Source organism: Centruroides sculpturatus, unplaced genomic scaffold, assembly GCF_000671375.1.
Source record: "Centruroides sculpturatus isolate CEXI.00-Female unplaced genomic scaffold, Cexi_2.0 scaffold515, whole genome shotgun sequence".
Classification (NCBI taxonomy): domain Eukaryota; kingdom Metazoa; phylum Arthropoda; class Arachnida; order Scorpiones; family Buthidae; genus Centruroides; species Centruroides sculpturatus.
Genome location: NW_019384913.1, coordinates 232,445 through 249,342, shown reverse-complemented (window position 1 = coordinate 249,342; position 16,898 = coordinate 232,445). Strand labels below are relative to the sequence as shown.

At 29.0% G+C, this 16,898-nt stretch overlaps 1 protein-coding gene across 5 annotated transcripts in view; it reads left to right on the top strand.

Moving 5' to 3' along the window:
• Positions 1-142: 142 nt before the first annotated feature.
• The window catches only part of LOC111631692 (methionine--tRNA ligase, mitochondrial-like), a 22,279-nt gene continuing 5,523 nt past the window's right edge, over positions 143-16,898 (top strand). Inside the window, exons 1-8 of one of the 5 annotated variants that reach the window (XM_023375994.1) lie at positions 143-261; positions 2,098-2,249; positions 2,679-2,797; positions 2,861-2,932; positions 3,024-3,110; positions 3,182-3,307; positions 3,844-3,949; positions 13,043-13,173. In XM_023375994.1, coding sequence (XP_023231762.1) covers positions 2,120-2,249; positions 2,679-2,797; positions 2,861-2,932; positions 3,024-3,110; positions 3,182-3,307; positions 3,844-3,949; positions 13,043-13,173 — 771 coding nt within the window. In that variant the 5' untranslated portion in view covers positions 143-261; positions 2,098-2,119. Of the gene's footprint in view, positions 485-2,097; positions 2,250-2,678; positions 2,798-2,850; positions 2,933-3,023; positions 3,111-3,181; positions 3,308-3,843; positions 3,950-13,042; positions 13,174-16,898 lie in introns of those variants that run through there. The other 4 variants (XM_023375995.1, XM_023375993.1, XM_023375996.1 and 1 more) reach the window with 4 other exon arrangements.

Sequence of the window (16,898 nt, the reverse complement as noted above, 5' to 3'; positions counted from 1 at the left end):
TTGCGAATTGTGATAATTGAAAATAAAATAAAATATATTTTCGTTCTTTATTTAATAACTAAATTTAAAATTTTTAAAATATTTTATTAGTACTAAAAACTCTAAAAATTTTCGTAAATAATTTGTTTTGTTTTTTGAATTAAATGTCCGTTCCTACAACATGGACGCCTTTATGTTAAAAGAATCTTACACGTGTATTTTTTCCCCCGAGGAATAAATAACTTGTGTTATGGAATTGCTGAATCGATGTTAAAAGTTTCAGTAAGGCATTAATTTAGGTTTCGTATTGAGAATATTCTTTATAACTTGAGTAATCGATTTACTGTTAAATAAATGGTTACGTTACATGATATTTGGTACACTCCACTATGCGTAGTTTTATAACAAGACCATGTGCATATGCTATTTTGTGTACTGTACATACTTAATATAAAAAAATATAAGATTAATTAAAGATTATTTTAGTACGGTGTTACTCTTTTTTGTAAGTATCTATTACTATTTGCCAATACAAATATCAATGAATATAATTACAGCACAAATTAATGTTAGATGAACTTAAATTCGTAGCAATTATCATTTGTTTTCATTTTACTTTCGAATATGATGTTTTAATTACTCTCACTTTCGACGTCATACTTAGCGAAAATGTGTATTATTTATTTCTGAGATAAAGAAATTGTTCGCTTTTACTTGGTATGTACTGTACAAGTTTTTCGTTTATTTTTCTATCATCAATTATTTCATAGGTAAAGCAGAAACTTGATTCAATGTTTTGGTCCAGGCAAAATTACCACTACATTTTTGCCTTTTGTTTTGTTGGAAATAATATTACTTGTTTTCTTTTAATTGATTTCTCCTCCTCTGCTAAATATATAATATTCAGATGTTGATGAAGATTCTCATCATCATCTGACTCCTATTCCCATTGTATATGTCCAGTTATCATTGTTTATCACTTCTGTGTCAGTATTACATTAATGACAATATATTATGTTTTTTTATCAGATAATTCCAGAAGGATTTTTATATAGTATTCTTCTATAATCTGCTTTAGTATTTCATGACTTATGATAAATAGTTCATATAATAATATACATCTGAATTAATCAAAAACATGAAACAAATGACATTACACATAAATATAGTACATAATAAATTTACTCAAAACACCATTCACAAAGTTTTTGTACTTAACTCTGTAATGTGAATAGTAGATTGCACATAAATTAACAGAAATTATAAATTATGGTGTTTTGAACTATCAAACTTAATGCATTTGCAGCTGACACTTTGATGCAGGAATACTAAGTGATCATTTGCAAAAGTAAATTTAAGCAGTGTAGCTAAACAAATATACAGATATATTTAGTGGAAAGTTAAAAATAGGATTGGCTATTGACACAATATTATTGATATTGCAATCACATTCATCATTTTTCCTCCCATTAGTAACTATAGTATATAAATGTAAAATTGATGAGCAATTATTTAATGTGACATTGTCACGATGCTGGGCTGCAATTTTTAATTATATTTTTAATTTATTTAATTTAAAATATATGTTCTCCATCTCAAATTAGTAGTGACTTGCCCCCGTACATCATACTTATCCTTTAACAATAAAGTTGTGCCATCTAACACCTTTCAAGGAAAAATTTTGAATTGAAATAATGTGATTTTTGGTTTGCATCAGAAGTTTGTATATAGTTAATTGGGGCTTCCTGCCCCTTAGGTTCCCACATCTGGTCTTGTTTTTTGTCAATCTAACTTCATTTTTGAGATTAAGGAAAGACAGATGGACAACAGTGGGAATTTATAGGTCTACAGTTTTTTCAAATTGCAGCCCAAAAATATAATATAATTAGAATCCACTATTATATTAAGAGTGGTTTGCTTTAGTGACAAATTGTTTAATTAAAAATTAAGTTTCTTTACATTATTATATATCCTATGGCTTGGAGTGTCAGTTGTTACATACAGTAACTACTTTTTTTCCTTCCATAGCTTTTCTATATTTTATATATTGTAACATAGTTTCATAGATTAATTGATATTACATACATTTACATTTATTTTTTTAATTTTTCTCTCTAGTCCAAGATCTTCAATATTTAAAATGTCAATTTCAAAACATTTCAAGTTTTATTTCACAAGTTATCTTCAATTTACAAAATGTTTTTCATATTCAACTTGTCAGCTAAACTCAAAATATTTTATTACTACTCCAATATTTTACGTTAATGCAGGTATGAAATTTTATACTTTAAATAAACTTACTTTTTGAACCATCCATATATTAAATCTTTTTCAATTACATTTTAATTTTTATTGATCAAATATAAAATAGTATTTAAATGTGTCATTAGTATTATTAAACTAGTATAATAATAAAATTCAATATTTCATTTTCAAGTAGTATTATTCATTATCATTAAGTAACATGATCTGATGCAATAGATTGTATTGATTAACTATTATGAACAAAACAGCTTGTTTAAACTATAATATTTAATATAGTAGTAAGAATTAATGATATTTGTCAAGCTAGCATATAGTTTAGCTGTAAGAAAATAGTGCATAGTATAATCTGCTGTTTATTTATATGCTAGAATGTGAATTAAAATAAAAGAAAATTATATTTCTTTGTTATTCTTAGTTTATTATCTTTTTGAAAGCTCCTCATCTTGGACATTTGCATTCCCTGGTTCTTGCTGATGCTCTTCATTCTATTCATAGATTACTGGGAATTCAAAATACTATATTTTCTACTGGTACTGATGAACATGGTCTTAAAGTAAGAATGTTTTTTTTTTTTTTTTAATGCTCTTATATTTTAAATAAAAGTAGACTTCCTCAGGTTGAACAAAGTGCAATGCTACATAAGCAAGATGTACATCATTACTGTGACAAAATTTCTGAAAAATACAGAGTAATTAAGGATTCATCTTAATTTAATTGATAATATATATTAATTCAAAAATATGAAATTTAATTATAATAATTGAAAAATTTATATTTAGGACGTCTGTAAAAACCTCTCTCTATCAAACACCCATTTTATTCGAACTACAGAAAATAGGCATAAGGAAACAGTAATTCATTTCTGGGTATGTTAATGTATGCATTAAATGAAGAAATGAAGACATATTTGCATTAATATATTTTCCATTATTAACAGAATGAATTAGCTAAGAGAGACCATATTTATGAGGGCTGTTATGAAGGATGGTATTGCACGGCTGAAGAAGCATTTCTACCATCATCACAAGTTATTGAAATAAATGAAACAGGTGTGATTAAAAAGGTTAATAAAAAGTAATGGAATTATTTTACTTATTTTCTTAACTATTCTACACATTTAATAAGAAATCTATGGTATTCAGGCTTAGATTTAGATGTAAAAATTAGTGTAATCTAATTATAAAATTATACATAAATAAATACACACATATGTATCTATTAATTGGCTATTACATTATTTGGTTATTAAAATAAATTGGTACCACAAGTGTTTTGCTAATTATTGATAACTGTAATGATTAGGCAATTTAGAACAGTTTACAATAATTTACTATAATCAAATTTAGAAAAATTTATAAAAAAATTAAAATTTATGTAAATAGCAACTTGGTTGTAAACAAATCTCTAACCAATGAGTTTGTTTGTTTTCTTTATCTAATTCTGAATGCTAAAAGTGAATATTAATACAGTCGAAATCTGATCAAAACACTAATATAATTTTAATGATAAAATTTTGATAATGAATTAAATGTAAATGTGAATGTGTAGAAAAACTTCTAATACATTAAATTAATTACTATTATTTCTGTTAATTTTAAGGTTTCATCAGAAACTCGTCAACCAGTAGAATGGATGAAAGAGAGAAATTATATGTTTACTCTGTCTAAATTTACGGATGAACTTTTGTATTGGTTGAAAGGAGATGGTAAGATGATTATATAGCAAATATTTATTGAAATAACATAATTCTGTATCTGTAAAATACCAAATTGTCACCAATACCAAATAATTCTGAAAGAAAATAGCTCATTAGATCACTTTGTTATTTCTTAAAATGTGAAACATTCATTTATGATTTGAAAAATAAAATTTGACATTTTCTTTTCTCGTTGAATGGATATAATCATTAAGAATAATTCACTTGATTACAGACAAGTTTCAAGTCCTTTTATTTGGCAATGCTATTAATTAGATTTCATTCAAGCAAAATTCATCATATTTAAACTACATTAATCAATCTTAAAATACTTTTTTATTACAACATATTTGTATAAAGATTTTTCAAATTCATATAATAAAATTTAAAGATTTTTTAATTATAAGATATAATATGTAGATAACCCAGTATATGGTGTTAAAAATTAAACAATAACATAAAATAGTTCACAAAATTATTTTTCTTTAAGCTTAAATGTTTGCAACATTGTATAATGTTGTTTTCAGGAGCTGAATACTAAAAGAACAGAATGTAATTTGAAATATAATTGTTTGCTGTATTAAACATCATATATTTAAATATTATTTTAATGCATCAAACATCATATCTACCTTCTTCTTTAACTGCACTTAATCAACACATAAAAAACCTTTATAATGCAGCCTTTGATTCAAATTATCAAACATTTTCGTCTGTTTGAAAGGCCTTCATCAGGAAAAAGCCATAGAATGATTCTTAATTTAAACGTATGTTTGTTTGGAAGTCAAACATCATAATTTTAAAATATTTAAATATATGAAATTACATGAAATAGAGAGAATGAATTGGGTGGGAATGGGGGCTTTCTTTTATAACTAAGTTTAATGTATTAAATTATGCAAATATAACCAAAATTCTGGAGAATATACAGCAAAGTTAGTAATGGGGTATAACTTCCTAATAAACAATGTTTCCCACACAAAAAGCTATTTGGGTTCAATTACAAGGTGAGTCTGATATTAAAGGTACATGGTAAAATTATACTAACATTTATAAATAAAGAAAATATTTAATATATTTCACAAAAACTGCATACTTTTGTTTATTTCTCGACATAATCACCTTAAATGATGAGGCATTTATTCCAGTATGACACTAGTTTGAACATCCCTTCACAGTATTGTTGCTTGTCAAGTTGCTTGAAGTAGTCCAGAACAGTGTCTTGCAATTCCTCCTGATCTGCAAAGAGTTTCCCTGCCAAAAGTTTCTGTAAAGATATGAATAATCCAAGGGAGCTAAATCTGGACTATACTCCACACGGCAAATCAAACCAAACTGTGGTTGGCACAGTGGAATTGGGAGGTCTTGCAATATCCTCCGTATAGTCCAAATTTAGCTCTCTGTCAGATTTTCATTTATTTGGACCTTTAAAGAAATTTTTGGCAGGGAAATGCTTTGCAGATCAGGAGGAATTGAAAGACACTGTTCTGGACTACTTCAAGCAACTTGACAAGCAACAGTACTGTGAAGGGATGTTCAAACTAGTGTCATGCTGGAATAAATGCCTCAACGTTTAAGGCGATTATGTCGAGAAATAAACAAAAGTATGCAGTTTTTGTGGAATATATTAAATAGTTTCTTTATAAATGTTAGTGTAATTTTGGCCTGTACCTTTAATATCGAACTCCCCACGTACACTCTTAAGCAATTTTACATCATCCAGTATGGTATAAAGTTATTATCTAACATATCTTGCCAACTATGTACACTCAATACATGTATTAATGTCCATCTGGTGCTTGGTGGTATTTTTTTTTAACTTGTCTTGTGGGGACACAATATAATACAAGAAAGTGTTGTTCCTATTTAGATTTTAGGGAAACTGGCCATTATCCAGTCACCTATTCATGTTTCTGTTATGTCCATAAAATAAATGACTCTTATTAATGTATATAATTAACTTTATTATAATACAAACGTAACTTTGTGCCTCCAGGTCTAAGTGTCACCACAGCTAACACACAACTGACCGAACACAAAGGAACATGACAAAGGTCAGGGGTGCAGGGTTGCCTAACTAAGTCAAGGGGCAATTTAGTGTGTGTTATCCCCTGGAGGTTTACATAAATAACAATTCTCCCATGCTTAATAAAATGTTGTTTAAAATTTGTTTGTTTAAAGATTTAGGCATTGTACTGATCTTCATATTCACATTTATTGTCAAGGCTCTGATTCATTTGAGTTTGTCATCGTTCAGCTAGATTCGCCCTCCTCATTCTCTGGGGGCTGTTCAGAAGCTGTTTTCGTCATTGTCTCCTTTTTGTTGAGTAAAGTCATTACAATTCTTTCGTCATAGCTAATTGTTGAATTTACTGGTTAAAGCTGTATATTCGTTTGTGAATGGTTGTCTCTTTAATTCGACAAATTCTTTCGGTAGACTATCTTACAGCTTTGACCAATAAAATTTCACAGGGTGTTCACATTAATAGATCAAAAACAAACAAGTCTAATAATAATATATTGAAAAAAAACAGGGGTGGTCTATAAGATTAATTGTAATTGCCAAAACCCGAAAAACTATATAGGTGAAACGGGACGTACATTAGAAACACGAATTAAAGAACACGAAGCAGCCATTAGATTGAAATATAACAACTCTCCCTGGTACAACCATATTAAAAATAGTAAATGTACAATTGATAGAAATAATATTAAAATCTTACACACAGAAAAAAATATATATAAGAGAAAATTTAAAGAACATATTGAAATAGTAAAACATAAAAACAATAATTTAGTAAATATTTCTAATGACATGCAAATAGAACAACAATGGTACGACATCATAGAGGGCGTGACAATAAACCAATAATAATTTTTGTGAAGCATAACACTAAATATTGTAAATGTTACTGTGTGTGAATTACCTTGTGTAAATTAACATTTGTGAATTTTTTACAATACATAATTGGTACTTAGTGAAATTGTTTCAAAAAATACGGAATAAGAAACAAANATAATAATATATTGAAAAAATAGGGGTAGTCTATAAGATTAATTGTAATTGCCAAAACCCGAAAAACTATATAGGTGAAACAGGACGTACATTAGAAACACGAATTAAAAAACACGAAGCAGCCATTAGATTGAAATATAACAACTCTCCCTGGTATAACCATATTAAAAATAGTAAATGTAAAATCGATAGAAATAATATTAAAATCTTATACACAGAAAAAAATATATATAAGAGAAAATTTAAAGAACATATTGAAATAGTAAAACATAAAAACAATAATTTAGTAAATATTTCTAATGGCATGCAAATAGAACAACAATGGTACGACATCATAGAGGGCGTGACAATAAACCAATAATAATTTTTGTGAAGCATAACACTAAATGTTGTAAATGTTACTGTGTGTGAAACATAATTGGTACTTAGTATGATGCTGTAAGATAGTCTACCGAAAGAATTTGTCGGATTAAAGAGACAACCATTCACAAATAGCTAATTGTGCTTGGGTGTGTACTAGCACTAGCTGGGGATGATTCTCTATTGTTTACTATGGTTCAATTTTCTTTTTGTTGAAGTTGAATCCTATCTGAATAGGATTTGTGTTTGTTAATTTCACACAGGTGTAGTTGATCATAATGCTTTTTTATTAAGTATCCATTGTCGAGTTCAATTAAGTAATGTACATGACCTAGCTGTTCAGCTATGATACCATATTTCCAAGGACTGGACATTGTGTAATTTTGGGATTGTACATGATCTCACACACGACAACTGAACAACCGAAATTCTACAAATTTTATGTATCTTTGGGAAGCTTGTGCCTGAGGTTTGAGCAGATCTAATTTTATTCTTATTGTATGCCCTAATAAGCTTTCTGCTGGACTTTTCCCATTAGATAAGGGGGTCGCTCAATATCGGAATAGTAGTTCATGGAGCTTCTGATATAGAGTACCACTTTCATACTTCATACATTTGAGCATGTTTTTAATTAAGGTGTGACAGTATCTTTCAGCCTGGCCATTTGTGGCTGGGTGTCCTGGTGCTATTAAGCTTTGATGGATTCCATTTCTTGAACAAAACTCTTGAAATTCTTGTACTTAAAAAATACTTGCATTATCACTTACTAAAATCTCAGGTAGACCAAATTGACCAGACTTCATGTAGGAAATGAATCGTGATGGATGTGTCTGATGCTTTCTTTGTATACAATATTTCTGGCCACTTTGATTTGACATCAACAACAATAAAGAAATAATGATTCATGAATGGTCCTGCATAATTGATGTGTATATGTTGCCAGTTTTTTGTTGGGTTTTACTTAATGTCACAGCACTCTCTTCAATTTTTAGCCATATTCTCGATATCAGAGTCAATAATATGCCAGTAACAGTAATTTTGGGCTTGGACCTTCATTTGAATGATTCCTATATGGGTAGAGTATAGTTCTTGCAGGACTGCTAGCTGTAAACTCCTTGTGATGATTGCTTGGTGTCCTCTAAAGAGTATGCCGTTGTGTGTGGATATTTCTGGGTCATACATATGGCCATTGACAATGTTGTTTTTGATCTATGATAGTTCCTTATCAATTGATGATTCTCTTCGAATGTCCTTGGCAGTGATAGTTCCAGTTGAGATATGTTTAACAACAGTGTCATGATATTTATCATCATTGTCTTCTGTCAGGGCTTTTTTCCTTGTTAATGGTATATTCCATGACAGGTAATTGGCATTTGTATGTTCAATTGACTTCCTATGTTTGATGGTATAATTGAAGTTGGAAAGGAAGTGCATGTATCTTAGCATTCTTGTAGTTGTCAAAACAGGTAGCTTCTTGTTAGGATGTAATATTGTCATTGTGGGTTTATTGTTGACTATAAGAGTAATTTCTTCTATAGATATAATCAAAAAATTTCTTACATACCCAGTACACAGCAGTAGCCTCTTTATCCAGCTGGCTATAGTTTTGTTTGGCAAATGTGAGGGATCTGGAGGCAAATGTTATAGGCTGTTCTGTTCCATTTAAGCATCTGGTGTGACAATATTCCAGAGAGTCCAAATGGGCTGGCATCAGTTGTTAATGTTATTGGTAGTTTGGAGTTGAACAGAATTAAGCATTTTTCTTTAAGCATTGATTCAATGGATATAAAATTTCTGATGCATTCTTTATGAAACTGGAATAGTAATTAACAAGTCCTAAAAATTGGCATAATTCTTCCACATTTCTCAGGCATGGTGCATACTGGATGGCTTTTATTTTGTCTGGAGTCTTTTGGAGACCTTCTGCACTAATTATATGTCTTGAATATTGTACTTTTCTTTCAAAGAATTTGCACTTACTGATGTTTACATGTATGTCATTAGCTCTCAACTGTCCAAGACATTCAGTAAATGGTTCAGGCATTCTTTATAAGTTTTTCCTTGAATTATGATGTCATCAAAATAAGTGACTATTCCTTCAGGATTTTGGGTAAATTGGCCGATAAACTTATGGAACTCGTTTGTTTTAATTTGGTTTAACAGATTTAATTCCAAAAACTAATCATTTTGCTAGATAGGTTCCCCAGTGTGTTAAGATTGTATTTTTGCACCGTCATCATCGACTGATAGATGAAGATAAGCTTTGTGGATATCTAATGTACAAAAATAAGATCCATTCTGTAATTTATTGAAAATATCTTTGATGCGTAGAATTGGGTGCGTGAATTGTGCAACTGCTTGTTGACTGTGACCTTATAATCGGCACAAATTCATACTGTCCCATCAGGTTTCAGGATAATGACTATGGATGTTTCCCACTCTGAATAATCCACTTTTTCGATGATACCCTCACTTTCTAATTTATCTAATTCCTTATCCACTTCTTCCTTCAATGCATAGGGAACTGGGCATGGTTTTAAGAACATTGGTTTGGCACCATCTCTCAGTTTTAATGAACAGTTATAACAGTATTTGGCCAACTGTGGAAGTGAATACATCTGAGTATCACTCTATGATTTTTGAAATGGATGTTTCTACTTCTGTTGATTAAATGTTGTTGACCTTAATTGTATGGCTGAGTTCATTGATGTCGATCTTTAAACTTCGAATCCAATCTCTTCCTATTATTGCATTTTTTTGGAAGGGAACAACATACAAGTTCTCTACACTGTAGTTAACCACCATATTTAGTTTTTACTTTTGCTACTCCTGGAAGTTTGAAAATGTCTCCTGTATAACTTCGAAAGGTCACTTCCATTTTTACTATGGGCGCATTCAGTTGTAAACGATTGAATTCGTCGATACTGGTGATGGTGATGCGACTGCCAGTGTCACATTCAAAATGGACTTTTGTACTGTTAACATAAATTTCTATGAGGAGTCACTCATCAGTTCCTGTTACATTAACAAATACATTTATAATGCTGTTTATATCAAAGTCAATTAGTCATTCACGATTAATTAATATTGTGGACATTATGATTCCTGTTAATTGTTGACATTTGTTTCCTTAAGGATGATACACATACCTTTCCCATATGGCCTTTTTATGATGTCATTCACATTTCAGCCAGTCTTTGACTCTACAGTTTACTGATTTACGGTTGTTTTTCCTGCAATGTAAGCATAGTCCTTCTAAATGAAGTTCTTTAAGATTAGGTGGGTTCCCACTGTGACCTTCTATTCTGCTTCTGTTCCAATTTGATGGTTGTGTTTGAGGATGTGAGCATAGTTTAATTTGAGTATTTTTGGTAATTTTGTGAACAAGATGATTACTTTTATATACTTGTTTTCAATTTTGGAAGCTTCTATGGTTAATGCAATTTCTAGTCTGTTCAATGGCTAGGTCAGTTTGTTGTAGAATTTCCTCACGAATATCGGCATCTTGTAAACCATGTATGAATTGTACTCTTAATGTCAGATCTATGACGGATTTTATACAGTGTGCATTGTTACAACTAGACTTGAAATCTGCACTTTTCAAGAGTTGTTTTAACGAAGTCAGGTAATTTGAAATGGACTCACCATTATGTTGTACTCTGGACAAAAATTTATGCTGTTCTATTAGGATATTTTATTTTGGTGTTTGATTTTGTAGAAACTTCATTAATTCAGCAAAGGTTTACTTAGAGCAGTGTTTGTCAACCTCTAACGAATCGTCGCCCCTTCGATAAAACCGTTACGTAGTATCGCCCCCTTCACTTCAAAATTTTGATGCTGGTGGCCAAGGCTAACGCCAAATTCGTACTGCATTGAATAGACTAGTGACTAGTATAATGTTATTTGTTTAATTATTGTACGCTATAATGAATAAAATATCTAATTATTCTTAATACAATGTTTTACTATATCGCCCAGAAAATTGTTTATCGCCGCCAAAATTATAAATTGTTACTAATCGCCCCTCAACATGGAAAAACGCCCACATGAACCTGAAACACTGACCTAGAGGGTACTTCTGGTGCCATTAGGTTGGTCAGTAGCTGATAATGCTTCATTCCAAGACAATTGATTAATATCATTATTTTAGCTTTTTCAGTAATAGCGTCTCCAATAACATTAAAGTGTTATAAAGCATATTTTTGTATCAGCTAATGATTCAAATGAGATAAAACCAAAATGTTGATTTAGGTATTCAGCAACATAAAGGGACCTAATATGAAATAAGTGATGGATATATAAGATAAGCAAATATTGTAAGTAATCAGACATTTTTCATTTAATAATAATAAATTAAAAGTTAATTAAAACAATAAGTAAGCAGAAAACAAGTAAAATAGAGTAAAATGAAATTACTTTTTAAATTAATTTCATTTTAATAATTAATACTTTTTAATTTATAAAATTATAATCACTGATATAAAAGATGAGATGATTGTTTGAGAAAGTGAGTTAGCTGATACAAGTATTTATTTATTGGAGATCATTGATGGCATCTAATATTCTGCAAATGAAGATGAAGACACAAAATAAATGGAAAAAAAACAAAATGTGAAAACAGGTATCTATGAGCCATCTAATTGAAGCATGCAGAAATTTTAATCTCATTAGGCTCATAATTAGAAGGCACATCAGTGGCCAAGCAGTTCCGTTCCTTGAACGCTGGGAGTTTGGTTGTGGGTTTACGCCTCGCCAGGATGGGCTGACCACGTGGAGTTTTCTGGGTTTTCTGTAATGCCTGAATAGAGGCTAGTTACCCTTAAAAAGACCTCCCAGAGGGCATTCCCTAGGCAGATCATCCAAGTGTTGCATTGCTGTAGCTTAAGAAAACAAACATAATTAGAATATTTTGTTCTTATATATATTAGTCAGTGCTCATTGTATCATGTAATTTCCCATGTAATCCATGGGAGAGATAAAAGAAAACAGCTCATTGTATTGAATTCTTGTAAATAGGGGTTACATTGTGTGTGAAGTTAAATTAATATACAGTAGAGCGTCGATTTTCCAAATCAATTGGGGACTGGGGTTGTTCGTATAACTGATATTTCGGATAACCGATTACATACGAGAAATTAGTTTAACGTATCCAATGTCAAAATTTTTCTCTGTTGCGTGTCGCTTCACGTTGAATTTTCGTCGATGTTAAGCCTAAGAAAGACTATTGTATCGTTAAAAATTATTTTTTTATTTTGTACAAACAAAATAAATATATTGAAAAATAATAAAAAATTATACTTCAGATGTTAATTTAGTATCAAAAACGTAAAATATTTGAGTAGTCCAAGACATAGCCAAAGATCGAAGCGCTACAGCACTGTGGAAAATTTAAATTTGCTGACTGGAATTCTTTCGGATGATTGACTTTCGGAAAATCGACGCTCTACTGTATTTATATATACATAGATTCAGATATATTTACATATAAAATTTTTCAAATATTTAAAAATATTCAAAATTTTTTATTACAGTATTTTTAAATCCACTAAGTTGCTATTTTAATTATGATATATCACTATCAAAATGATTTTTATTAAATTTTGGTGATCTAAAGATATTTTTATGAAATAACTATTATATTTCATTTTATTATTTAATATAGTAGTAAATTAATTTGAAATTAAATAAAATTATTAATTCCAATTAATTGAATTTGTTTTAACTAGTGATTCATCCTAAAATATTTGCTGATAAGTGTAAAGCATGGATTGTGGAAGGTCTAAATGATTTATCAATATCTAGAGAGAAGTCAAGATGTAATTGGGGTATATCAGTTCCAAATGACAATTCACAGATAGTAAGTATAAATCTTCATATAAGAATATGAATTTTTATGTAAAATTAAAATTAATTTTACATAAAAGGAATGGAACATTAATGAAAAAGGAATTTTCTTAATGTATTCAAATTTTATAATTAACTTTTTTAAATAAAGAATTTATAATTTCTCACATTAAATATTTATAAAGTCTGTCTTCTTATATAAGCTTTCTTATTTCATTTTTATTAAATTTTTACTGAATTTTAAAAGTAAAAATTCAAGTGAAATATTTCATTGGGAATAGTTACTACTTACTAGCACTGTACATGATGTTTTTGTTAACTTGTATGGGTCTTTAAAGAAGCAGTAAGTAACCTATGAGTTAACTCATAGTTGGACNACAATTAAAAGACTGGTTGTTTTTATAAATTATCAATTTAAGTTAATTCTCTTAATGCAATGTCACTTAAAATATAATTGTTTTTTCTTTAAATCCAAAATTTAAGTTAAAGTGCATCATAGAGCCACTTAGATATACAAAGAATACTGTTTAAAAATATGTTTATAATGTTATAATTGCTAAATCAAAAAATACAGTAAATGGTCTAGATTAAACTTACTTGCAAATTGTAAAATAAATTTAGTTAGTTTCATAACTTTTTTTTATAGATTCTAGAAAACATATCCTATAAATAAAAAGCAAATATAATAAATACACCCATACCTCGCTTTACGGCCTAGATACGTTTCACGAAATTTGGCCTCAAAGCGAAAAGCCGTATAAGGAATCAATTATTCTAATACAAATTCATTCTTATTTCATTTTTATTAAATTTTTACTGAATTTTAAAAGTAAAAATTCAAGTGAAATATTTCATTGGGAATACTTACTACTTACTAGCACTGTACATGATGTTTTTGTTAACTTGTATGGGTCTTTAAAGAAGCAGTAAGTAACCTATGAGTTAACTCATAGTTGGACATCAACATGTTAAGAGATGACTTTATTATCTGTTTGGGCTAAATACATTATATTTTAAAAACATATTTGCACAATTGAGAGTCTAAAGTTTCTATTTAAGAACATATATGGTGGCAAATATAGTCAATGAACTATCTGCAATATAATTGTCATGCACATGTTAGTGAAAGATCCTGACTAATTATTTAATTATTAATTTTTGAGTTAGTCCCCTCTTTGGTTTCTTCTGTATTTGCTATTGATGATATAAGAATGAAAACCAGTATGTAAGTACAGGTAACTCCCATATAACACTGTGCTTTTATAGCATGGATTCACTCTAACATGGTTTGAGAATTTGATAAAACTCTCGTACAAAGTGAAATGTAATAAATTTTCACATACTTAAATACTAATAGTTCACGAAAATTATTTTCATGAACTATTAGTAATCCCCATCCCTCACCACCCGGCAGCCCCATTGTGGGCTTGGCTGAACCCATAATGGGCTTGCAAAAAGAGGTCCTCTTAGTGCCCACAGGGCGGAAAGAATTAAAAAAAAAAAAAAAAGAACTGTTAGTACTTAAGTATGTAAGTTTTCTTTTACTGCCTTTTGTCGATAAATGTAATCCTTCTCGAAACTTGTTTCAATGTTGCCAGATCCCGACGCTTCTGATTTTGGTGTTGCCAGATGTCTTTCCCTTATTCCATACTTGCTTTATTCTTCATAAGTGCTTAGCACCACATAAGGAAATTTATAAAGATCTTTTAACTAAAAGCAAGCAATCTAAAGTAACATATTTTTTGCAAAAGGTAGAGCATGGATCTGAAGATAATGCAGAAAAATGCTCAGAGGATAAGGATACCTTGCCAAAAAGAAAATACCCTCTATTAATAGTGCTTAGTGATGACAAAGAAAACATTATTTAATTTATATTAATATGTATTGCTTAAGAAAATTTAAGAAATAAAGATATTTATCTTAATTATGAAAATATAATAACATGTTTTTTTAATTTTTGGAACCTAATCCCCCCTTTTTTACTAGTTCTTTGTTTCATATAACATGGATTTGCATAACACTGCAATATTTTGGAACATAACTCCCGTGTTATACAGGGGTTACCTGTATAGTAAATTTATGTAATAATGAATTTTAATGTTTGCAAGTGTGTTCTAAGTTACAGTTGAAGTCATATGACATGAAAAAATGGAGAGAAATGAATACTATTAAGAAACCATTGGGTGATCTTGTTACCTCAGATAAGGGAGCATGATGCAGCAATCCCAAGGGTGATCTCTTAAGCAGCTTGACTGTATATCTGGCCAGTTTAATATTAATAATGCAAATCTGTACAAAAATAATTCAAAATATAAACATTCTAATATAATCTTTTTCTATTTTTAAATATATTTGTATAGATTAATGTATAAACTTGAAGATAGCCTTTTTAAAAAGCTGAAAATATTAGTTACAAAGAATTTTGATGGTAATGAAAGTTTAATTAGATGATAACAACATACAGCTTGTGACTTCAATCAAATTTTATATTTAATTTATTGTTTGGAACAGTTTATCATGAATATTTTTAATATCTTTTAGCAACTTATTATATACAAAATATGTAGAGTCAAATAGGTTATTTTTGATTAATTTAAATATAGTGTATTTAAATATTTTCAAGAAAAGTGTTTGTTTCTTTGAAACTTACAAATACATAGTTTTATATATAAAACAAAAATTTAAATATGAAAACTATCCAAAGATTTTAATAATAGTTATTCTTTTTTCACATAAATCATTTATCATTTAAATTTATCTTAGTCTTTATAAATTAATTTTTTTATTTCTTATCTAAACTTTAAAATATTCATTTACTTCAAACTACTTTTTGAAATTGAATGTATTTTAATTGAATTCATTCAAAAGAATTGACTTTTGTATAGCTCATGTTATATAATACATATAAAAAATTGAGTAAATTTAAAAATAGCTTTAAAGGAGTAAACAATTAAAAGACTGGTTGTTTTTATAAATTATCAATTTAAGTTAATTCTCTTAATGCAATGTCACTTAAAATATAATTGTTTTTTCTTTAAATCCAAAATTTAAGTTAAAGTGCATCATAGAGCCACTTAGATATACAAAGAATACTGTTTAAAAATATGTTTATAATGTTATAATTGCTAAATCAAAAAATACAGTAAATGGTCTAGATTAAACTTACTTGCAAATTGTAAAATAAATTTAGTTAGTTTCATAACTTTTTTTTATAGATTCTAGAAAACATATCCTATAAATAAAAAGCAAATATAATAAATACACCCATACCTCGCTTTACGGCCTAGATACGTTCCACAAAATTTGGCCGCAAAGCGAAAAGCCGTATAAGGAATCAATTATTCTAATACAAATTCATACTAATTCAATGGGATCGGTTCCATATTTGTTAAATATGTAACATGGTTTATCATTCAAAATGCATTTTATCTTTTTATTTCATTTAAATCAAAAATACATACATAAGAAGTACATACATTTGTACATAAAATAATAACAGACTCCAAAAACCAACAATAATCTATAAACAAGAATGAAACAACTTCATGTTACATAAAACATGTGTATGTTTACATACATAATTTTTTTAAAAAATGGCTTTAATCTGAAGACGACGAAGAAATGGTAACCTGCAGATCACTGTCATCATCATTTTTCGCTGGTAAGGATGGGCCTGGCTTAAAAAAATTGTCCACCGTTGTTTGTCTTGCCTTCTTGTCTATTTCGTTCTTCAGTAAT